At 46.3% G+C, this 24,032-nt stretch overlaps 2 protein-coding genes, 1 non-coding gene and 1 pseudogene across 3 annotated transcripts in view; 3 read left to right on the top strand and 1 right to left on the bottom strand.

Moving 5' to 3' along the window:
* The first annotated feature begins 1,394 nt into the window (after positions 1-1,394).
* On the top strand, positions 1,395-4,566 carry C9H17orf98 (chromosome 9 C17orf98 homolog). The gene is made up of 3 exons (XM_004655490.1): positions 1,395-1,598; positions 2,980-3,079; positions 4,406-4,566. Exons 1-3 carry the CDS (start codon positions 1,395-1,397, stop codon positions 4,564-4,566), a joined length of 465 nt encoding a protein of 154 aa, XP_004655547.1.
* Positions 4,567-8,814: 4,248 nt separating this feature from the next.
* LOC123463546 lies at positions 8,815-9,943 on the bottom strand (annotated as a pseudogene).
* A 628-nt stretch (positions 9,944-10,571) lies between these two features.
* Trnac-gca lies at positions 10,572-10,643 on the top strand. Its single transcript has one exon. It is a non-coding gene; the product is annotated as a tRNA-Cys (tRNA).
* A 4,583-nt stretch (positions 10,644-15,226) lies between these two features.
* Positions 15,227-24,032, top strand: part of Cwc25 (CWC25 spliceosome associated protein homolog) — a 28,216-nt gene continuing 19,410 nt past the window's right edge. The window contains exons 1-3 of the mRNA XM_045159620.1: positions 15,227-15,394; positions 17,390-17,562; positions 22,303-22,539. Of these exons, the coding sequence (XP_045015555.1) occupies positions 15,377-15,394; positions 17,390-17,562; positions 22,303-22,539 (428 nt within the window). The 5' untranslated portion in view covers positions 15,227-15,376. The remainder of the gene's footprint in view (positions 15,395-17,389; positions 17,563-22,302; positions 22,540-24,032) is intronic.

Genomic DNA, 24,032 nt, shown 5'->3' with positions numbered 1-24,032 from the left:
GCCCCGAGATCAGCCTGTGTGGCCACCATGAGATTACATAGTGAATTCGAGGTCAGCCTGAGCTAGAGCGAAACCCTACTTTGAAAAAATAAATAAATAAATAAAAAACAAGAAACTGGAATTTCCCCCAAGAGTCTCATGCTGTGATAAAGGCCAATGCTCCCTGCAGTCAGATGGGAACAGTCTTTAGCATGTCGAACCACCTTACAGGAGACCCTGGTGGCCAGACAAGAATGAGCTGGACCCCACGTTGACCAGGACTGCTTAGCTATGTACACCTCTGGTCCTGTAAATCCAATTTTTTTGTCTGTTTGTTTTTTGGTTTTTTGAGGTAGTATCTAACTCTGGTCTAGGCTGACCTGGAATTAACTATGTCGTCTCAGCATGGCCTTGAACTCACGGCAATCCTACTACCTCTGCTTCCCAAGTGCTGGAATTAAAGGCCTGTGCCACCACGCACAGCACCTGTAAACCCAAATTTTATGTCACTACCGCAGAGATGGATTGGGGAAGGGATCATGGGAATCTCTTCTCAAAGTAGCTATATTGAACAAATCTTTTTCTGCTTTTCACTATTCATTTGGCTTTTAATTTATTTATTTAAAAAAAAACTCTGGGGGGCTGGAGAGATGGCTTAGTGGTTAAGCACTTGCCTGTGAAGCCTAAGGACCCCCGTTGGAGGCTCGATTCCCCAGGACCCACGTTAGCCAGATGCACAAGGGGCCGCATGCATCTGGAGTTTGTTTGCAGTGGCTAGAGGCCCTGGCATGCCCATTCTCTCTCCTCTCTCTCAAATACAAACAAAATATTTAAAATTTTTCTTCCTAGCCAAGCGAACGCCTTTAATCCTAGCACTTGGGAGGCAGAGGTGGGAGGATCACCATGAGTATGAGGCCACCTAAGAGTACAGTGAATCCCAGGGACACCTCACCTAGAAAAAAAAAAAAAAAATCTTTTTAAATTTATTTGAAAAGAGAGACAGAGGCAGATAGAGAATAGGTGCTGAGAGAGAAAGACTGGGCACATCAGGGCCTCTAGCAAACGAACTCCAGACGCATGCGCCACCTTGTGCACCTCCTTTACATGGGTCCTGGGGAAACCAAACCTGTGTCCTTTGGCCTTACAGAGAAGCAAATCTCCCCAGCCCTGGAGCTTACCTGTAAATGCCCACATTCTGGCAATGTTCTCCCTCCTCAGTCTCCAATTCCTAGTCAATGTCTTCAGGTCCACGCAAGGAACTTCCTCTGTGGTTCTAAGAACTCGCCCAGGCTATGCAGGGTGCAGGAGAACAATAGGGTTTGTGTCGCTGAGGGTTCTTAACAATCAACGCACTGGGGAGCCTCCTTCTAGGGCTGTCTTCCATCAGGAGAGCCTGGAAGGCTGCACTGGTTGGGATGGCGCGTTTTGAGTGTCCCCTGCGACTGGAGAAGGGCTTTATTTTGGACGGGGTGGCCGTGAGTACAGTGGCTCGCGCCTATGGTCACTCCAGGCCCAAGCTGTGGTCAGCGATTCCGCCCTACAATGCACAGCAGGACTACCACACCCGCCGATACTTCCAGAGCCACGTGGTTCCGCCCGTTTTGCGGAAAACTTATCAGGTAGGTATGGGAGCATCCCTGAGGACGCCAAGATTTCCGCAGACGCTGGACCCAGTAGCCTGCGACTTCCCAGGTTCGCTCTCTCCCCAAATCCTGGCATCATATCCCGCGCCCTCAGCACCTAGGAGGTTGGCATCCTGCAGGTGTGCTGGTGAACCTGGGGAATGGAGGAGGGAGGTGACAGGTAGCAGGTGCTGAGCTCACAAGATTCCCTTCTGTCTGGAACCCAACCATATTCATTTCATCTCCTGTTTCCGGAAGCTGGAGAGTTGCAGGGCTCAAAGCCTGCCTGTCTGACTGTTAGGTTTCATTGTCTTTTGTGACGTCACAGGGCTGCTCTTTAGGATGACCTCACAAAAATTTTTTTTTCTTTTGGTTTTTTGAGAAAGCCAAGGCTGACCTGGAATTCACTGTGTAATCTCATGGTGGCCTTGAAGACACCGCAATCCTCCTACCTCTGCCTCTGGGATTAAAGGCATGTGCCACCACGCCCGGCTTTTTTTTTTTTTTTTTCCCATTTATTTTAAAGCAGAGAGAGAGAGAGAGAGAGAAGAAAGACAGACAGACACAAACACACAGAATGGGCACGCCAGGGCCTCTAGCCACTGCTAACAAACTCCAGATGGATGTGCCGCCTGTGCATCTGGTTTCGTGGGTCCTGGGAATCGAACCTGGTTTCTTTGGCTTTGCAGGCAAACGCCTTAACCCCATGCTCGGCTTTCTAATTTTTTTTTATTTAAAACAATTTTTGTTGTTTTATTTATATTTATTTATTTGAGAGTGACAAAGAGAGAAAGAGGCAGATAGGTAGAGAGAGAATGAGCACACCTGGACTTCCAGCCACTGCAAACTTAGATGCATGTGCCACCTTGTGCTTCTGGTTTACATGGGTGCTGGGGAATCGAGCCTCAAACCCAGGTCCTTAAGGCTTCACAGGCAAGCACTTAACCACTAAACCATCTCTCCAGCCTTTTTTGTTTTGTTTTGTTTTTTCGAGGTCTCACTCTAGCCCCAGCTGACCTGGAATTCACTATGGAGTCTCAGGGTGGCCTTGAACTCACAGTGATCCTCCTACCTCTGCCTCCCTAGTGCTGGGATTAAAGGCATGCGCCACCACGCCCGGCTCTCTCCAGCCTTTAAAAAAAAAATTATATTTTATCTTATTTATTTTTATGTTTATTATTTATTTATTTGGTTTTGCGAGGTAGGGTTTCACTCTAGCCTGGGCTAACCTGGAATTCACTATGGAGTCTCAGGGTGGCCTTGAACTCATGGCAATCCTGTTCTGACCTTATCCCCCTTCTCCAACAGGCCACAGGCAGTTTGCACCCCACTCTTCTGGGCACCCCAGCTGACAGTCTTCTCTTTTCTTCATTTTCAGGATCATGGCGGTACAGGAAGGGATGGCTGGATAGTAGATTATTTCCACATTTTTGGGCAAGGACAGCGATACCTCAACAGAAGAAACTGGGCAGGGGCAGGCAAGTGTCTAGCCTTTCATGGTTCCACCTAGGAAGACTAATGTATACACACAACCTAAGAGGCACGACGTGAATGGGAGGAAAGAGGCCCAGTGGTTATATCCTCCTGTCTTCTCATAGACAAGAAAATGGTGCCTGGTGCTCCAAAATATTCACTTATTGAGAAACTACTATGTATTAGGAACCATTTACTCTTCCATGATCTCCATGTAACAGTAGAAAAGCCACGCATTGCACTGAACTGATTCTCAGGAAATGGTTCAAACCAGTAAAGCTCTTGCCAGCAAGCATAAGGGCCTGATTTTGTAACTATAGCACTCATAGAAATACTGAGGGATAGATATCCCAGTGCTGGGGAGGCACAGACAGATTCCCTGGGCAAGCTGGCTAGCTACACTAGCCAAATTGGTAAGCTCTGAGTTCAGTGAGAGACCTGTCTCAATAAATAAGGTGGAGAATAATTGAGGAAGACACTCAACATTGACACCTGGTCTTCAAACACACATGTACCCTCACACACTTGTGCACTCACATACATGAACACATACACATACATCACACCTCACACATAAGGTACACACCAAAAAAACAAAAACAAAAACCCTGAATTGTGCCAGGTATGGTGGTACATGCCTTTAATTCCAGCACTTGGAAAGCAGAGGTAGGAGGATCGCCATAAGTTTAAGGCCACTCTGAAACTAGAGTGAGTTCCAGGTCAGCCTGGACTTGAATGAGACTCTACCTTGGGAAAAAAAGAAAAAAAAAAAAAAAAAAAAAGAATCCTGATTAGCTGAGTAGGTCTGAGCTAAAGTTGCAAGTCCCCTCTGTGATCCCCCATGGAAACCCAAGCAGGTTGAGTCTTGCTCATTTTCCAGGCTCGATGTAGCAACCACAGGAAAAGGATTGTTAAAATATTTCTGGCTGGGGGAAGCCTCCTCCCCCTCACTCTATCACCCTTTGGCCACTTGATAATCACGTGGTTCTTTGTATCACTCAGTCAAATTGATCTCATCAACTGCTCCAGATGAGACAGAAGCAAGGCTAAAAATTCCTCATGTCTCCTGGAAACCAGGCAAGCCCAACCAAGCCAAGAAATTTCTGGCTCCATCTGTTCTAACACATCCATTCATGGCCTGCTTGTAATTTCACCTAGGGTGGAGTTGGACTTCTAGGACCCTGTATCCTGGCCCTCTCCAGCCCTTGGTTTCATGGGGCTCAGGGCCCTGAGCTGTGAGTGTGGGGGAGGCAGTGACTCATTGGCCTTGAGTGCGGAAGGCAAGAGGACACTGCCTGAAGGCTCAGCCTCCATCTCTGCCCCCCTCCAAGGGCATTCCCTCCAGCAGGTGACTGGGCATGACCACTACAATACCAATCTGAGGCCGATAACCATGGGATTAAACGGTCGGTTTGGCTACCGCAGGAACACCCCTGCCCTGCGCCAACACACATCCGCGTTTGGAGAGGTCACTCCTTTCCCTCTCTTCTGACAGCATCGCTTCCCTTCCCAGCCACTGACCTGTGTTTCTAAGGCAGGTGTTTAGATAAACTGTCAAAGCTATGTCCTATTTTAAAAGTTACATTTGTGTCTCTGTGTTATTTCTTCACAACCTGTTTTTTTTTAAATATTTTTATTATTTATTTTCTTATTTATTGGGGAGAGAGAATGGGTGTGCCAGGGTCTCCAGCTACTGCAAACAAACTCCAGACACATGCGCCACCTTTTGCATCTGGCTTACGTGGGTACTAGGGAACTGAACCTCATCCTGAGGCTTCACAGGAAAGTGTCTTAATGGCTAAGCCATCTCTCCAGTCATCAAGCTGGTTTTTCCACCCTCAGCTTTTCTACCTGTGGAGGGAAGAAGATAGGATCAGTGTGCTCTGGGCCTTCTCCTTAGTACTCCACACAAGCAAGGAACCTCGGTTTTTCCTGATGCTAGAAATAATCACATTTGTTTACCCATCTGCCCCAGGGAATCAAACCCAGGGCCTAGTACAAGGCAGATCAGCATTCTGTTATGGAGGTACCTTCATACTCAGTTTTCTTTTTTAAATTTATTTTTGTTCATTTTTATTTATTTATTTGAGAGTGCGAGAGAGAGAGAGAGAGGCAAATAGCCAGAGAGAGAGAGAATGGGCGTACCAGGGCTTCCAGCCTCTGCAAACAAACTCCAGACGCGTGCGCCCCCTTGTGCATCTGGCTAACGTGGGTCCTGGGGAACCGAGCCTCGAACCGGGGTTCTTAGGCTTCACAGGCAAGCGCTTAACCGCTAAGCCATCTCTCCAGCCCCATACTCAGTTTTCAACAAAACACTTCCCTGGATATTAATGGCAGCCTAGAATAGAAGCTAACTACTATTCCCATCAAGAATGACAAAGAGAAAGCCGGGCGTGGTGGCGCACGCCTTTAATCCCAACACTCAGGAGGCAGAGGTAGGAGGATTGCTGGGAGTTGAAGGCCACTCTGAGAATACAGAGTGATTTCCAGGTTAGCCTGGGCTAGAGTGAAGCCCTACCTCGAGAATAAATAATAAATAAATAAATAAATAAATAAATAAATAAATAAATAAATAAATAAGTAAGTAAATAAGAAGCCAGGTGTGGTGGTGCATGGTGGTGGCACACACCTTAATTCTAGCACTGAGAAGGCAGAGGTAGAAGGATCACTGTGAGTTCAAGGCCAGTCTGGAACTACAGAAAAGGTTCCAGGTAAGCCTGGGCTAGAACCTCAAAAACAACAGCAACAAATTCTTGATTTATCTGATATCCAAAAACACTGACATTTTCATGGTTCCTAGGGTTACAGGACTAGAATCCCAGCCTGGGAGGTTGACACAGGATTGTAAATTTAATATCAAAGAAAAAAAAAACAAGACAAAACTCTGATCCTCCTACCATCACCACAGTGACTGACTGCTGCATTCATAACTTATAACCCCATGGTGAATACCAGTAACCCCCCTGAGGAGGGCCCTCAGCAGGATGGGGGCGAGTTGGAGGGGACACAAAAGAATAATATGAGGGGAATGGAACCAATACCTGATTTGTCATTTGTCCATATAACAAAGTGCCTAATTAATTTTAAAAAAAATTTTTTTTTTTTTTTTTGGTTTTTCGAGGTAAGGTTTCACTCTAGCCCAGGCTGACCTGGAATTCACTATGGAGTCTCAGCGTGGCCTCGAACTCACGGCGATCCTCCTACCTCTGCCTCCCAAGTGCTGGGATTAAAGGCGTGAGCCACCACACCCGGCTAAAAAAAATTTTTTTAGGTAGGGTTTCACTCTAGCCCAGGCTGACTTGGATCTCACTCTGCAGTTCCATGTCAGTTTCAAACTCACAGAAGCCTCGAGTGCTGGGATTAAAGGTGTGAACCACCACGGTTTGCCAAAAAAAAAAAAAAAAAAAATTAAGGCACTCGCCTGCAAAGTCCAAGGATCCGGGTTCCATTCCTCAGGAAACTAAGCCATATGCACAAGGTGGTGCATGACATGCATCTGTAGTTCATTTGCAGTGGCTGGACCTGGTGCACACATTCTCTCTCTCTCTCTATATATATATATATCTGGCTCTTTCTCTTGCTCTCAAATAAATAAATAAAAATAAAATATTTAGGGCTGGAGGGATGGCTTAGCAGTTAAGGCATTTGCCTGCAAAGCCAAAGGACCCAGGTTTGATTCCCCAGGACCCATGTTAGCCAGATACACAAGGGGGCACATAGATCTGAAGTTTATTTGCAGTGGCTGGAGGCCCTGGTGTGCCCATTCTCTCTCTTTCTTTCTCTCTCTCTCTCTCTCTTTCTCCCCCCCTTTCTTTGTCAAATAAAAAATATTTAAAAATTAAATAATCCTGCTGGAACTGAGCTGATAACCTCCTCCATGTAGACCAGCTGACAGAAAGCTGGAAGAAGCCATTCTACATGTAGTTCAATGGGAGAAGGAGATACCACCAGTGAAGATACTCAACAGTGGACACTGCAAGCCTTATAATTGGCCAGCCAGGCCAAATGAACCAATGGGTGCAATAGTGGCACGTCTGTCATGGTGGAAACCAACTGCCCTCCAGTTGGACTGGAGGCCCACTCCATGGGGGGAAAACACATCCCTGATTCTGAAAACTTAAAACAGGGGTAGTCATTAGCCCTAGGGGTGTAACATCTGCTGATGTCTGGAAAAATGTATATACTATGCTTATCAAATTGCCCAGTAAGCACTTCTCTTAATATTTATACCCTTATATTAATGCTGCTCTCACTTTGGGTAGAGAATCTTCTCTTTTCAGATGGCAGTGACTTTGGGATGACTCAGAAGGTATCATAGCGCTGGAAAGAAGTGACTGGAATACTGAGTAACATCTTGATCACACCTTCCAAGGCTCAGGGTCTAATGTGGAAGAGGTGGCGGGAAGAATGTAAGAGCTAAAGGAGGGTAGGACTCCTTACAATGTGCTCCCTCCAGACATAAAATGGCCTGGATATCCATGACCTCACAGTGCCTGACACTACTTACACAAGACCATCATAAGAGGAAAAGATCATGACATCAAAATAAAAGAGAGACCGATTGAGATGGGAGGGGATATGATGGAGAATGGAATTTCAAAGGGGAAAGTGGGGGGGGGTGGAGGGAGGGTATTACCATGGGATACTTTTTACAATGATGGAAAATGTTAATAAAAATTGAGAAAAAAAATAAAACATTAAAAAAAATTTTAAGCTGGGCATGATGGTACATGCATCCCAGCACTCAGGAGGCAAGAGATAGGATGATCACTGTGAGTTTAAGGCCAGCCTGAGACTACAGAGTGAGTTCCAGCTTAGCCTCAGCTAGGGGGAGTCCCTATTTCAAAACCTCCACAAAAAATAATAAATTCAGCCAGGCGTGGTGGCGCACGCCTTTAATCCCAGCACTCGGGAGGCAGAGGTAGGAGGATCTCCGAGAGTTCGAGGCCACCCTGAGACTACATAGTGAATTCCAGGTCAGCCTGAGCCAGAGTGAGACCCTACCTCGAAAAACCAAAAAAATAAAATAAATAAATAAATAAATAAATAAATAAATTCAAAATAAAATTTTTCAGGGCTTAAGGGATGGCTTTGGGTTAAGGCACTTGCCTGCAAAGCCTAAATGCATCTAGAGTTTGTTTGCAGTGACTAGAGGCCCTGGGCTGCCTGTTTTCTCTATATATCTTCCTCTTTTTCTCTTTTTCAAGTAAATTAAATATATATATATATATATATATATATATATATATATATATATATACACATACATACATACATACATACATATACATACATTATATATATACATACATACATACATGTAAGGGCTGGAGGGGTGCTTGCCTGTGAAGCCTAAGGACCCAAGTTCTCCCCAGAAGCCATATGGCTGTATGTGTGTCTGGAGTTCGTTTTCGGTGGCTGGAGGCCCTGTTGCACCCATTCTTTCTCTCTCCGTGTGTGTCTATCATAAACTAATTAAATATTTTCAAATATTATAAAATAAATAAAATATTTAAAAAACAAAAATTATTATTATTATCATTATTTTTGTTCAGAACAGCACACGAAAGGGCACCATCTTTAGATAGAAAGGACAGGGCTGAGTGACAAAGCCAGGCCCAGGGTCTTAGGACTGAGCCACAGCAGCAAACAAAGGAAACACAAAGAAAGGGCATCTGTCACATTTGGTCTTGAACTTGGGTGGGAGAAAGTAAAAATTTAGGGAAGGGGACAGCAGAAATCAAGCTGTGAGGATAGCCTGGGTGACCAGGCTGGGAGGGAAGGACGTGTGGTTCCTCCCCAGTACTGAGGCAAAGGCACTTGGCTGTCTTCTGCCCCTTCCAAACTCATAGGTGCTGATCATGATGGCACAGGAAGGCGCAGCCTAGATGATCCTTGGGAGGAAACCTGCAAACAGCCCTCTGGTGCCCGATTCAGCCCGGATTCTCCGCAACAGTATCCAGGTGGAGTCAGCTCCCGGGGGAGGGGTTCACTCTCACAGCTTCCACGGCTGCCAGGGCAACCTGCCGTTGGGTCTTCACAACATCAAAGGGTAGAGTCAAGGTGGCAGCCACCATTCCTGAGATGCCACCAGCCACAAAGCTGACACCCATGGATGTCTGGTCGTTTGGTCCACGCCCATTCAGCCAGCCCTTCACCAGCTCATAGTTGAACCAGTAGAGAGCTGAGAAGGGCACATCTCTAAGGGCTGAGGGACCCCAGCCCAGCCACAGTGAACGCCAACCCCCCTGAGCCACTGCAGACTGGACACAGGTGGCTAGCTCCCGGTATGACACGTGCTGAGCCTGCAACTTGGGCCGCACAAGCTCCAGGGGGCTGGTCATTGTCACAGTGCCCAATCGGGCCAGTGCGCCAGCCACCATGGGTGTGTAGAGGTCAGAGGGGAAGGCTCGGCCACAAAGGAAAGCCTTGAGTTGGTCACAGGCAGTGAAGTAGACGGCGGTAGCTGGCACAGTCATCACCAAGGTGGCTGGAAGGCCGCTCACAGGGTCCTGGTGCCCTCATGCCTCACAATCTTCACAAAGGCGTCCACGGTGCCAGTGAAGCGGGTAGGATCTTGAAACCAGGTGGTGCAGCGGGTACCATTTGGGCAAAGATACAAGGGTTCCAGGACACCATTGCAGTACAGGAGGCATTTCCATTTGGTGGAGAGACTCCAGAATCTGGAGGAAGGTGTCTGCTCACCGGCCACCAAGGGTCTCTGAGACTGCAGACGGACCTTCACAACGTCCAGGGGTGTCATGAAGAGGGAGGTGACCACAGCCTCAGCTCCTGAGGCCACCATCTGTTGAAGGGGGCTAATGCCCCCAGGATCCTGATCACCCATCTTGAGAGTTTCAGTCCTGGCTCCGAGCATGTCCTTGCGCGTCACCGCGCCGGGGGCCTGGCGGGCCCATAGCGGCTCCGCGGCCGGTGGAGGGTCGGCGCGCGCCCGCCGCGCACGGTGGCAGGACTGGGCCCCCAAAAATATTATTTTTTTTAAGTCTGGAGATATAGCTAAATGGTAAACACTGCATAGCATGCTTATGATTAAGTCCCTAGGTTCAGTTCTCATTACTAAAAATAAAAAGGCTGACATCTTTCTACACACAGTTCATTAAGAAGCAGGGAGCTGTTACCAAGATGATATTGGGGGTGCTTAATAGCTCAAGGATTCTAGCTGGATCTTCGTGAGTTTGAGGCCAGCCTGAAACTACATAGTGAATTCCAGGTCAGCCTGGGCCAGAGCTAGACCCTGACTGAGAAAAACAAAAGAACAAAACAAAACAACAAAAAAAGATTCTCATGCAGATCACAGGGTTCTCAGCGTTATCGATTTCTTTTTCAACCAGCCATCACCTCTTATCCCCACCCAGTTTGAAGACAAAAGCCAAAGCAAAGAAGGTGAGGTTCCAGCACACCAGAATGTTAGTGTGGGTGGAACCGGTTCATACTGAGTCACCATAAGTGGACAAGGAAGAGGACATTAGCAGGGATGGGGGTATAGCTCAGGGGTAGAGCATTTGACTGCAGATCAAGAGGTCCCCGGTTCAAATCCGGGTGCCCCCTTCTATCTTAGTCATTTTGTTTCCATAAATGGGAATAAAAGTAAATACTGATAGCCACAGTGTCACTAGAAAAGACAAGGAAGTGTCAGGCAGAAATGGTATATATGTAAGTAGAATGATTGAGATGGGGAGGGAATATGATGGAGAATGGAATTTCAAAGGGGAGAGTGGGGGGGGGTGGCGGAGGGAGGGTATTACCGTGGGATATTTTTTATAATCATGAAAAATGTTAATAAAACTTGAGAGAGAGAAAAAAGAAGTGGTAGGGTTGAATCTGCCTGGGAAACAGAAGGAACTTTCAAGTCTGCGTGTTCCTGAAATATTCCTTCACATTCCAAGGAACCACTAGAACAAAATTCCCATGACCCTCCACTTAGGCTTTAATCAAGACAAAATGCTTGGGCTTGGGAGATAGCTCAATAGAAGTGTCCTTGCCTATCATGCTTAAGGCCCTAGGTAAGATACCCAGTAATGAAAAGAGAAAATCATCCACTTTTTTTTTCAAGGTAGAGTCTCAGTCTTCTACCTTTTCTTTTCTTTTCTTTTTTTGTTTGTTTTTCCAAGGTAGGGTTTCACTGTAGCTCAGGCTGACCTGGAATTCACTATGTAGTCTCAGGGTGGCCTTGAACTCTTGGTAATCCTCCTACCTCTGCCCCCAAGTGCTGGGATTAAAGGCGTGCGCCACCACGCCCAGCTTTCTTCTACCTTTTCTTTCTTTCTTTCTTTTTTCATCCTTTCTTTCTCCCTCCCTCCCTCCCTCCCTCCCTCCCTCCCTCCCTCTCTCTCTCTGTCTCTCTCTTTCTTCTTTGTGTGAGTGTTGTTTTGTTTTTCAAGGTAGGGTCTCTAGTTCAGGCTGACCTGGAATTCACTATGTAGTCTCAGTGGCCTCAAACTGACAGCGATCCCCCTACTTCTGCCTCCCTAGTGCTGGGATTAAAGGTGTGTGCCAATATGTCCAGCTTCTTCGGGCTTTGAGTTATAGTGTCAATATGCAGTCTAGGGTGGCCCTGAACTCATGGTGATCCCTCTGCCTTAGCCTTATGAGTACTGGGAGACAGGGAGAGAGAATGGGCCTCCTAGGACCTCCAGCCACTGCAAATGAACTCAAGATGCATGCACTACCTTGTGCATCAGGTTTACATAGGTACTGGGGAATCAAATTTGGGTTTTTAGGCTTTGCAGGCAAACCACTAAGCCATTTCTCCAGCCACAATTTCCTTTTTCTTTTGTAAAATTATTTTTGTTTTATCTTTATTTATTTATTTGAGAGCAACAGACAGACAGAAAGAGGCAGATAGATACAGAATGGGTGCGCCAGGGCCTCCGGCCACTGCAAAGGAACTCCAGATGCATGCGCCCCCTTGTGCATCTGGCTAACGTGGGACCTGGGGAATTGAGCCTCGAACCCTGGTCCTTTGGCTTCACAAGCAAGCACTAACCCATCTCTCCAGCCCTCTTTTTCTTTTTTGGTTTTTGTTTTTTTGAGGTGGGGTTTCACTCTAGTTCAGGCTGACCTGGAATTCACTGTGGAGACGCAGGGTAGTCTCAAACTCACAGTTATCCTCCTATCTCTGCCTCCTGATTGCTGGGATTAAAGGTGTGCACCACCACACCTGGCTGATTAAAAAAAATTATTTATTTGCAAGCAGAAATATACAGATTATTGACATAATTAATGTTCCATGAAATTTACCCATGAAACTTGTAGGATTGCCAGGTGTGGTGGCACAAGCCTTCAATCTCAGCACTTGGAATGCTGACATAGAAGGATCACCATTAGTCAAGACCAACCTGGACTATACAGTGAAGTTCAAAATCAGCCTGGATGGGCTGGAGAGATGGCTTAGTGGTTAAGCGCTTGCCTATGAAGCCTAAGAACCCCGGTTCAAGGCTCGATTCCCCAGGTCCCACGTTAGCCAGATGCACAAGGGGGCGCACGTGTCTGGAGTTCGTTTGCAGAGGCTGGAAGCCCTGGCGCGCCCATTCTCATTCTCTCCCTCTATCTGTCTGTCTTTCTCTCTGTGTCTGTCACTGTCAAATAAATAAATAAATAATTTAAAAAAAAAATCAGCCTGGACTAGAACTAAGACCCTGCCTCAAATCTGCCCCACCCATCTAAATTGTACAATTAAAAAAATGTAGAATTTGGGGGCTGGAGAAATGGCTTAGCGGTTAAGCGCTTGCCTGTGAAGCCAAAGGAACTGGTTCGAGGCTCGATTCCCCAGGACCCATGTAAGCCAGATGCACAAGGGCGCATGTATCTGGAGTTCGTTTGCAGTGGCTGGAGGCCCTGGCATGCCCATTCTCTCTATCTGCCTCTTTCCCTCTCTCTCTCTCTGTCACTCTCAAATAAATAAATACTCTAGACATGTGCGTCCCCTTGTGCATCTGGCTTCACAGGCAAGCGCTTAACCGCTAAGCCATCTCTCCAGGCCCAAAACAAACAAATTTTTAATGTAGAATTTGGGATTAAGTGTGTAGCTCAGTGTAGAGCACCTGTCTAGCTATGCAAGGCCCTGGGTTTGATCACTAGTACTACACAAAATAAGTACAACAGTATATTCTAGTAACTATCAAACACAATTTTAGAACATTTTCATCACCCAAAATGCAACTTGGTGCCCATTAGCAGTTATCCTCATTTTCTCAAAGCTTATCTATGCTTGCCTCTCCTCTTATCCCTTTCTCCAGATGTGCCACCTTGTGCATCTGGCTTACACGGGTACTAGGGTGCCGGGCTCCCCCAGCAGGTAGTGCTGAGGGAGGACCATGTCCCCTGGTTCCTCCCAAGGGGATGAGGAGGAGGATGAGTGTTGGACGACTCAGAACCTCTCCTAGTCACCGGAGAAAAACCACACTGAGTCAGGAGTCTTGTCGAAGCAGGAACTCGCTTTATTGTTACAAGAAGTTGCCTATATACTGTTGAGAACGAAGGCAGGGATTCTAGGATGGGGGGAGCGGTGAGGGTCAATAGTAAACTGTGACCATTGAAATGATAATTCCAACTCCTGCGCGGAAGTAGCAGGCAAGAAGCCATTAGGCGTTTTTGCTGAGTCCTAGCTGGCCAGAGACAGGTCGCCAAGCTTTAGTGAGGCTCAAGAAGTTCCACTAGGCCTCGTGTCCAGGCCTCTCATCAAGGCCCAACACTGGGGAATTGACCCTGGGTCTTTTAAAAAAAAAAAAAAAAAAAATATATATATATATATATATATATATATACACACACACACACACACACATACATACATATACACATATATATACATATTTAAAATATTTTATTTTTTATATGTTTGACAGAGAAAGAGGGGGAGAGAGAGAGAGAATGAGTGGGTGTGCCAGGCCCTCCAGCTACTGCAAATGAGCTCCAGATACGTGTGCCCCCTTGTGCATCTGACTAACATGGGTCCTGGGGTATCGAACCCGGGTCCTTTTGGCTTTGCAGGCAAACATCTTAACTGCTAAGCCGTCCCTCCAGCCCTGAACCTGGGTCTTTAGACTTCACAGGCAAGTGCCTTAACCAGTAAGCTATCTCTCCAGGCCAGACATTTTTTTCTTTGAATATAAATATTATTTAAGAGAGAGAAAGAGAGAGAATGGGTATGACAGGGCCTCTAGCCACTGCAAACGAACTCCATATGCATGTGTCCCCTTGTGCATCTGGCTTACATGGGTCCTGCAGAGTCGACCCATGATCCTCTGTGTTTGCAGGCAAAAGCCTTAACTGGTAAGCCATCTCTCCAGCTTTCTTTTGTTTTTCAAGGTAGGGTTTCACTCTAGGCTGACCTGGAATTCACTATGTAGTCTCAGGCTGGCCTCAAACTCATAGTGATCCTCCTACCTCTGCTTCTTGAGTGCTGGGATGAATGGTGTGCGCCACCGCTACAAGCAATAGGACAGGCTTGCTAAATTTGTTTGATTGTAACTATTATCGCTTTAAAATGGATTTAGGGGCCTAGAGGAATGGTTTAGCGGTTAAGGCATTTGCCTGCAAAGCCAAAGGACCCAGGTCCGATTCCCCAGGACCCACATTAGCCAGATGCGCAAGGGGGGCACATGCACCTGCAGTGGTTGGAGGCACTGGTGCGCCAGTTCTCTCTCTCTCTCCCACCCCTTTCTCTGTCAAATAAATAAATAAAAACAAAACATTCTTTTAAAGCAGGGTCCTAATGCAACGAATGAACACCGCTGTGTACTTTTCTTTTCTTTTTCTCTTTTTTTTGCTGTTGTTTTGTGTTTTGGTTTTTCGAGGCGTGTGTGTGGGGGTTCTCACTCTAGCCCAGGCTGACCTGCAATTCACCATGTAGTCTCAGGCTGGTCTCGAACTCACGACAATCCTACCTCTGCCTCCCGAGTGTTGAGACTAAAAGCGTGCGCCACCACGCCTGGCAGCCGTGGCATTTTTATAGTTGGGGACCCTGGACCAGGTGGCTAGAGGAGCCAACCAAAACGAAACCACCAAAGCGGAGACAGAAGCTGATGAAACCAGGAGGAAACCGTACAGGACGCTCCCTCCAGGGAGAGGCGGGGCCGTCGACGTCATCGTTCTGCGACGCCGGCGCGCTGATATGACGCAGCCCGGAAGTGTCCTCAGGAACGGACGGGGGAAGTGGCAGATCTGGTTTCTTCTGGGACCAGGTCCCGTGAGGTGTTCTCTGAGGCGCTCCCTCCGGTTCCTCTGGATCTTTGGCGGCTTCCCCCCGACTCGCCGGCCGAGAGGACGTTCCCACCATCATGGGGGGCGGAGACCTGGTAAGCCGGGAGGCCTGCGCCGGGAGGACTGAGGCCGGAACTTGGCTGAGGGTGGGGTGGAAGTCGGCGGCGGCGGGGGGTTTCCCTGCTTTCAGGGTCGAGGGGTGTCCCCGGAGGGAGGATGGTATGCGAGGTGTGTGGCAAGCGTCGTCGGCTGGGCTCCTCCGGACTGGGAAGAGTGTGATCAGGAAGGGGGACGACTAGGAAAGAAGACACATCTGGGCAGGCAGGCGCAGTTTTGTGTATTTTCTCTTAGGACACATCCTTCTTTCTTAGGTAGGCCTTCAGACTCATATTCTGAGCTGTCTTAGGGCTGGCGTGAGTCCCATCCTCCCCAATTCTGAGTTAAACGTTTTACAGGGATCCATTTTAAAACCTAAAGTTTTTTTTTTTTTTTTTTTTTTTTTTTTTTGAGGTAGGTTCTCGCTCTAGCCCATGCTGACCTGGAATTCACTATGTAGTGTCAGGGTGGCCTCGAACTCACGGCGATCCTCCTATCTCTGGCTCCCGAGTGTGCTGGGATTAAAGACGTGCGCCACTACACCTGGCTCAGGGATCTTTATTATTATTATTATTATTTAAAACATTTATTTACACATGTGTGTGCCTATGCCAGGGTTTCTTGGCGATGTAAACAAATGCTCATCCTGCCACATGTGGGTGGCTGTGATTTAGCCAAGGCCTGGACCGCATCGCTAGTCTCTCTACTTCAGCCACCACGCCCCCTTCAGAGTTTCTTAAACTCAGAGCTATTGACAGTTGGGCTACAAATTTTTTTTGTGTGTGTTGAGTGCAAATTGTAGAATATTCAGCAGCCTCCCACCACTAGGTACCAGTAGCATTTTCCTACCTCAATTTTGGTTTTTCACAGTAGGGTTTCGCTTTAGCCCAGGCTGACCTGGAATTCACTATGTAGTCTCTGGATGGCCTCGAACTCATGGTGATCCTCCTACCTCTGCCTCCCAAGTGCTGGGATTAAAGGTGTGCACCACCATGCCTAGCTCCTCTCTCAGTTTTAACAACCAAGAGTTGTTGGGCGAAGGAGAGACGAGAAGCATTCTTTGAGGGTGAAGGGGAAGATCAGAGCCAAGGGGAGATTCCTGAATAACAAAAGTTGAAAGAGTTCTAGGTTGGTTGTTAGCATGCAAATTTAGGTACTTGGGAGTTAAGTGACTCAAGGAACAGAAGGTTGTATGTATGACAGTGAATCTCCAGTTTCCAGTGAGTTCTGTTACCCTTCAAAATATATATCTTTTCCCCTCCTGGCTTGCCATTATCAACTCATACTTTAGTCATGGCCACTGGAATTAAAGCCTAAAACTGCTCAGAAAGGGCCTGTTCCCTGTTGAAAGTATGGTTAGAGCCATTCCTCACCACTTTTTGCTGCTGTTGCTGGAGCTTGAGTTTAGGACTTAATGCATGCTAGGCACCTATTCTTTTCCTTCCTTCCTTCCTTCCTCCCTTCCTCCCTCCCTCCCTTTCTTTTTGTTTGTGGTTTTTTGAGGTAGGGTCTCACTGTAGCCCAGGCTGACCTGGAACTTACTATGTAGTCTCAGGGTGGCCTTGAAATTTTGGTGATTTTCTACCTTTGCATCCGGAGTGCTGGGATTAAAGGTGTGTGCCACCACACCTGGCCATGTATTCTTCATACACGTTAGGCATGTGTATAAACTACTGTTCTAGTCTGACATCTCTCTCTCTCTTTTTTTTTTTTTTTTTTTTTTTTTTTTGAGATAGGGTCTCACTCTGGCCCAGGCTGACCTGGAATTCACTATGTAGTCTTAGGGTGGCTTTGAACTCATGGCGATCCTCCTGCCTCTGCCTCCTGAGTGCTGGGATTAAAGGTGTGTGCCATCATGCCCAGCCTAGTCTGACATCTTGCTCTTACATGCCAGCCTTGACAGGCATGGATAATGAGATGGGTGAGTGAGGCAGGGCCAGTTACACTCATTACTCAGTACTCACTGAATTCTTTCTTCCTTTCATTCCCCATAGAACCTGAAGAAGAGCTGGCACCCACAAACCCTTCGCAATGTGGAGAAGGTGTGGAAGGCTGAGCAGAAGCATGAGGCAGAGCGGAAAAAGATTGAGGAGCTGCAACGGGAGCTTCGAGAGGAGAGGGCCAGGGAAGAGATGCAGCGCTATGCCGAGGATGTTGGAGCTGTCAAGTAAGTGAGGAGTTGGTGTCCTTGAATGCAGCATTGATTGGAGTTCTGCCTAACCTAGTTTATTTTTATTTTTTAGTGACTGTTCTTTTCCTTCTTTCTTTCTTTTTTTGGTTTTTCGAGGTAGGGTCTCACTCTAGCTCAGGCTGATCTGGAATTCACTACGTAGTTTCAGGGTGGCCATGAAGTCACAATGATCCTCCTATCTTTGCCTCCTGAGTGCTGGGATTAAAAGCATGTGCGATCATGCCCGCTTAATTTTTATTTGAAAGAGACACAGAGAATAAGAGAGGAAGAGAGACAGAGAATGGATGCATCAGGGCCTCCAGCCACTGCAATGATCTTATTACCTCAACCTCCTTAGTATAGTGGATTATGGGCATAATCCACTATACCCAATATTATTTTGGTCTTTACATTAGATATATTTAGATGACCTGCTTATCTGTCTGAATGGTTTTGCAGTGACATGCTTTTTTTGTTTGCTTGTTTGTTTGATGTGGGTACTGGGGAATCAAACTTGGGTCCTTAGACTCTAGGCAAGTGCCTTAACTGCTGAGCTATTTCTTCAGCCCTTTTGTCCCCCCCCCCCCAAGGTAGTGTCTAGACTGACCTGGAATTCACTGTGTAGTCTCAGGTTGTCCTTGAAACCACAGTGGTCCTCCTACCTCTGCCTCTCTCTAGTGCTGGGATTAAGGTGTGCATAATATGCTAGACTCCTACCCACATTAAAAAAAATATTTTATTTTTATTTATTTGACAGAGAAAGAGGGAGAGTATAGGCGTACCAGGGCCTCCAGCCACTTCAGACGAATTCCAGACATGTGCACCCCCTTGTGCATGTGGCTAACATGGGTCCTGGGAAATTGAACCTGAGTCCTTTGTCTTTGCAGGCAAACATCTTAATCGCTAAGCCATCCCTCCAGCCCCACCCACATTTTTTGACAGGGTTTCATATTGTCCATGTTAGCCTTAAACTACAGGCTAGGCTTGGACTACTGGTCTTTCTCCCTCCTGAGTTCATTACATGTATAGTTTATACTGTGGTGATGAAGTAGTTTGGCTGCCCATAGTGTGCAAACATGGCTTTGGCTGCTATCACACTGATCTTCAGAGTTTAGCATGTCTTTCCAGTCAGTCTTATCATGTGAGGGGTATATTTTTTTAATATCATTATTATTATTATTATTATTATTATTATTATTATTATTAGGTAGGTTTTTACTTTATCCCAGGCTGACCTGGAATTCACTATGTAGTCTCAGGGTGGCCTCAAATTCATGGTAATCCTCCTACCTCTGCCTCCCCAAATGCTGGGATTAAAGACGTGTGCCACCATGCCCAGCAATATCTTTATTTTTATTTATTTACTTTTATTTTATTTATTTACTTATTTGCGAGATAAAAGAGGCAGACAGAGGAAGAAAGGGAGAGAAAGAGAGAGAGAGAATGGGCACAACTGGGTCTTCAGCCACTGGAAATGATCTCCAGATGCATGTACCACTTTGTGCATTTGTCTTATATGGGTCCTTTGGCTTTGAGGCAAGCGCCTTAACTGCTAAGCCATCTCTCTAGCCCACGGTTACATTTTTTCATCACTTTAAAAGATTATTTAAGAAATGGCTTAGTGGTTACAGCACGTGCTTGTGAAGCCTATGGACCCAGGTTTGATTCCTCAGGAGCCCTGTAAGCCAGATGCACAAGGGGATACATGTGTCTGGAGGTCGTATGCAGAGGCTAGAGGCTCTGGCATGCCCATTGTCTCTCTCTATCTGTCTCTTTCTGTCTCATAAATAAATAAATAAAATAAAAAATTATTTAAGTTGGGCATGGTGGTGCATGCCTTTAATCCCAGCACTTAGGAAACAGAGGTAGGAGGATCTCCATGAGTTTGAGGTCAGCCTGAGTTAGAGCAAGACCTTACCTTAAAAAAATTATTTATTTATTTATTTGAGAGAGAGACAGACAGAGAATGGTCACACCAAGGCTTTCATTCACTGCAAACAAACTCCAGACACATGTGCCACCTCTCTCTCTCTCTCTGCCTCGTTCTCTATCTCAAATACATAAACAAAATATTTTCACTTATTAATTTGTGAGCAAAGAGAGATAGAAAAGAGACAGATTAAAAAAAAAAGAAAAAACAAAATAAAAAAAAAAAAGAAAGAAAAGAGACAGACAGGCAGAATGGGCATGCCAGGGCCTCCAGGCACTGTAAATGGACTCCAGACGCATGTGCCACTTTGTGCATCTGGCTTTATGTGGGTACTAAGGAATTAAACCCGGGCTGTCAGATTTTGTAAACAAGTGGCTTTAACCACTGAGCAATCTCTCCAACCCTTTAGATTATCTTTGGTATGAAGGCATAGCATAAAACTTCATAATGGTCAGGTGTGGTGGCACACTCCTTTAATCCCTGCACTTGGGAGGAATAGGTAGGAAGATCACTGTGAGTTTGAGGCTAGACTGAGACTACATAGTGAATTCCAGGTCAGCCTGGGCTAGGGTAAGACTATCTTAAAAAACAAAACAAAACAAAAAAACCAGAAACTGAATGGACGGTTGGGAAAGTGGCTAAGCAGTTAAGGTGCTTGCCTGCAATGCCTAATGAGCTGGGTTTGATTCCCCAGTGCTTACCTAACGCCAGATGCACAAAGTGGTGCATGCATCTGGACTTGGTTTGTAGTGGATAGAGGTCCTGTTGTACCCATTCTCTCTCTCTCCCCTTGCAGATAACTAAATAAATAAAATATTTAAAAAAAATCTTCATAATGGGGACAAGATAACCCAAAAGTAGAGACCCGTGCCTCACATGAAGGAAAACTGTTTTGTTTTGTTTTTTTTTACTTCATTTTTATTTTATTATTTGAGAGAGAAAGAGGGAGAGAGAGAATGGGTGTGCCAGGGCCTCCAGCCACTGCAAAAGAACTCCAGATTCATGTGCCCCCTGTTGCCTCTGGCATACGTGGGTCCTGGGGAATTGAACTGAGGTCCTTTAGCAATGCCTTAACTGCTAAGCCATCTTTTCAGCACCCCCCCCCCCCGTTTTTTTTTTGAGGTTGGGTCTTGCTGTAGACCAGGCTGATCTGGAATTCACTATGTAGTCTCAGAGTGGCCTCAACTTCACAGTGATCTTCCTATCTCTGCCTTCCAAGTGCTGGAATTATAAGGTGTGCCACCATGCCTGGCTTCACCTTTTTTTTTTTTTTTTTTTTTTTGTCTCACTCTAGCTCATGCTGACCTGCAATTCACTATGTAGCTATGTAGTCTCAGGGTGGCGTCGAACTCATGGCAATCCTGCTACCTCTGCCTCCCAAGTGCTGGTATTAAAGGCGTGTGCCACCACGCCTGGCTCCCCACCTTATTATTTTTTAAAAATATTTTATTTAGTTATTTATTTGACAGAAAGAAAGAGGGAAAGAGAGAGAATGGGCGCACCAGGGCCTCTGGCCATTGCAAACAAACTCCAGACACATATGCCACCTTGTGCATCTGGCTAACGTGGGTCCTAGAGGATGGAACCTTGGTCATTTGTCTTTGCAGGCAAATGCCTTAACCATAAGCCATCCCTCCAGCCCCCTCCCCACCTATTTAAATTTTTTTTTTAAATTTATTTATTTATTTGAGAGCGACAGACACAGAGAGACAGATAGAGGGGGAGAGAGAGAATGGGCGCGCCAGGGTTTCCAGCCTCTGCAAACGAACTCCAGACGCGTGCGCCCCCTTGTGCATCTGGCTAACGTGGGACCTGGGGAACCGAGCCTCGAACCAGGGTCCTTAGGCTTCACAGGCAAGTGCTTAACCGCTAAGCCATCTCTCCAGCCCTTAAATTTTTTTTTTTATTTTTATTTATTTGCAAGGCTGTAGAGTATAAGTATGCCAAAGCCTCTTGCCGCTGCACACAAACTCCAGATGCATGTGCCACCTTGTGCATCTGGCTTTATGTGGGTACTGGGAAAGCAAACCCAGGCCATCTTTGCAAGCAAGCACTTTAACCACTGAGCCATCTTTCTAGTAGGGTCTTGCTCTATCCTAGGTTGACCTGAAATTCACTTTGTGGTCTTAGGCTGACCTTGAACTCACAGCAATCCTACCTCAGCCTCCCAAGTGCTGGGATTAAAGGCATGTATCACCACACCTGGCTGAGCACTATTTTTCCTCACAAATTGCTCTAAGTGTGTGAAAAGTATCTGTCTACTCATTGGTAAGCTTCATGAGGACATACGCCATTTCTTCATGTCTGCCATGTTAGCTATGCTGTTAGCCCATGATAAGGATCTATTGTAGAGTGAGGTCTGCACTGATCAATTTAGTTTGCAAATTTCTCTACTTCCTTTGATTGCATATATATTTTTTTCCTTTTACTCTTGTTTTTTTTTTTTTTTTTTGTCGAGGTAGGGTCTCCCTCTAGTCCAGGCTGACCTAGAATACACTATGTACTCTCAGGGTGGCCTTGAACTCATGGCAATCCTCCTACCTCTGCCTCCTGAGTGCTGGGATTAAAGGTGTGCGGCACCATGCCCGGCTATATTTTTTTCTTTTAAAAAATATTTTATTTATTATTTATTTATTGGAGAGAGAGAGAGAGAGAGAGACATTGGGCACTAGGTCCTTCAGCCACTGCAGACGAACTCCAGACACATGCATTACCTGGTACATCTGGTTTTACATGAGTACTGGAGAACTGAACCTGAGACCTTATCCCTAAGCAATCTCTCCAACCCATTTTATTTTCTTCATCAGGAAAAAAGAAGAAAAATTGGATTGGATGTACCAGGGTCCTGGTGGGATGGTGAACCGTGATGAGTACCTGCTGGGTCGTCCCATTGACAAGTATGTTTTTGAGAAGATGGAAGAGAAGGAAGCTGGCTGTTCTTCTGAGACAGGACTCCTCCCAGGCTCTATCTTTGCACCATCGGGAGCTAATTCCCTCCTTGACATGGCCAGCAAAATCCGAGAGGACCCTCTCTTCATCATCAGGTATTTATCATCAGACAGTGCTGAGGGGCCGGGAAGTGTTGTTATACAGATGCTTGGAGACTGCCAAGGCTGGTTGATCTCTTGCTTTACTACTGGTCTCCCCTTGGATTTATGAACCTCCATTTGCACTTTATGATGGTGGGAAGGAGCTCTATCAAGAGCGCCTGATGTGGGCTGGAGAGATGGCTTAGTGGTTAAGCGCTTGCCTGTGAAGCCTAAGGACCCGGGTTCTAGGCTCGATTCTCCAGGACCCACGTTAGCCAGATGCACAAGGGGGCGCATGCATCTGGAGTTTGTTTGCAGTGGCTGGAGGCCCTGGCGCTCCCATTCTCTTTCTCTCTCTCTCTCTCTGTCTCTCTCAAATAAATAAATAAACAAAAAAATTTTTAAAAAAAGTGCCTGATGTAGGCCATATGGAAAGATACAGGCAGCTGAGCATGGTCGCGCATGCCTTTAATCCCATCACTCGTGATGCAGTGGTAGGAGGATAGTGAATTCTGGGTCAGCCTGGGCTAGAGTGAGATCCTACCTTAACCCCCCCCCCAAAAAAAAAAAAAGCTGGAGAGACAGCTTAGCAGTTAAGGCGCTTGCCTGTGAAACCTAAGAGCTCATGTTCAAATTTCTAGGTCTCACGTAGCCAGATGCACAGTGACGCACGTGCACAACGTTACACGTGTGCAGAAAGGGGCACACACATCTGGAGTTCGTTTGCAGTGGCTAAGGCTCTGGCGTGCCCATTCTCTCTCTTGTTCTCAAAATAAAAAGTAAAACTAAAAAAAAGAAGCTGGGTGTGGAGGTCCTCACCTTCACTAGGGAGGCCGAGGTAGGAGGATGGCCATGAGTTCAAGGCCACCTTGAGACTACATAGTGAATTCCAGGTTAGCCTGTGCTGGAGTGAAACCCTACCTTGAGAAAACAAAAAATAAAAAAAGAAGACAGATACAGGCAAATGCACAAAACCAGACCAGATGTTCTCACTTACCTTTGGCTCTTAAACAAAAATGCAAGGTTATAAAAGGCAACATTATAAAGGTTGGCAGTTGTTGGAAATTTGGGGGATAGGTGTTGAGTTAGCTAGGAGGGGTGTGGTGGTTTGATTTAGGTGCCCCCTAAACTTGGTGTTCTGAATGCTAGGTTCCCAGCTAATGGCACTTTGGGTATTCGAGCCTCCTGGAGGCAGTGTATTGTTGGGGGTGGGCTCATGGGTATTATAGCCAGTTACCCCTGCCACTGTTTGGCACACTCTCCTGTTGCTGTTGTCCACCTCTTGTTGGCCAGGAGGTGATGTTCACCTTATGGCATCGTTTTGCCCTGCCATCATGGAACTTCTCCTCAAGTCTGTAAGCCACAATAAACCCTTTCCCACAAGTTGGTCTCTATTGAGTGTTTTCTGTCAGCAGTGCTAAGCTGACTGCAACAAGGGATGATCTTAACCCATGCTTGTTCATCATTTCAAATGAAATTGTATAGTCATTAAATAATAACTTTTTTTT

This window comes from Jaculus jaculus, chromosome 9 (assembly GCF_020740685.1).
Source record: "Jaculus jaculus isolate mJacJac1 chromosome 9, mJacJac1.mat.Y.cur, whole genome shotgun sequence".
Taxonomy (NCBI): Eukaryota; Metazoa; Chordata; class Mammalia; order Rodentia; family Dipodidae; genus Jaculus; species Jaculus jaculus.
This window is presented reverse-complemented; position numbering and strand designations above follow the sequence as displayed.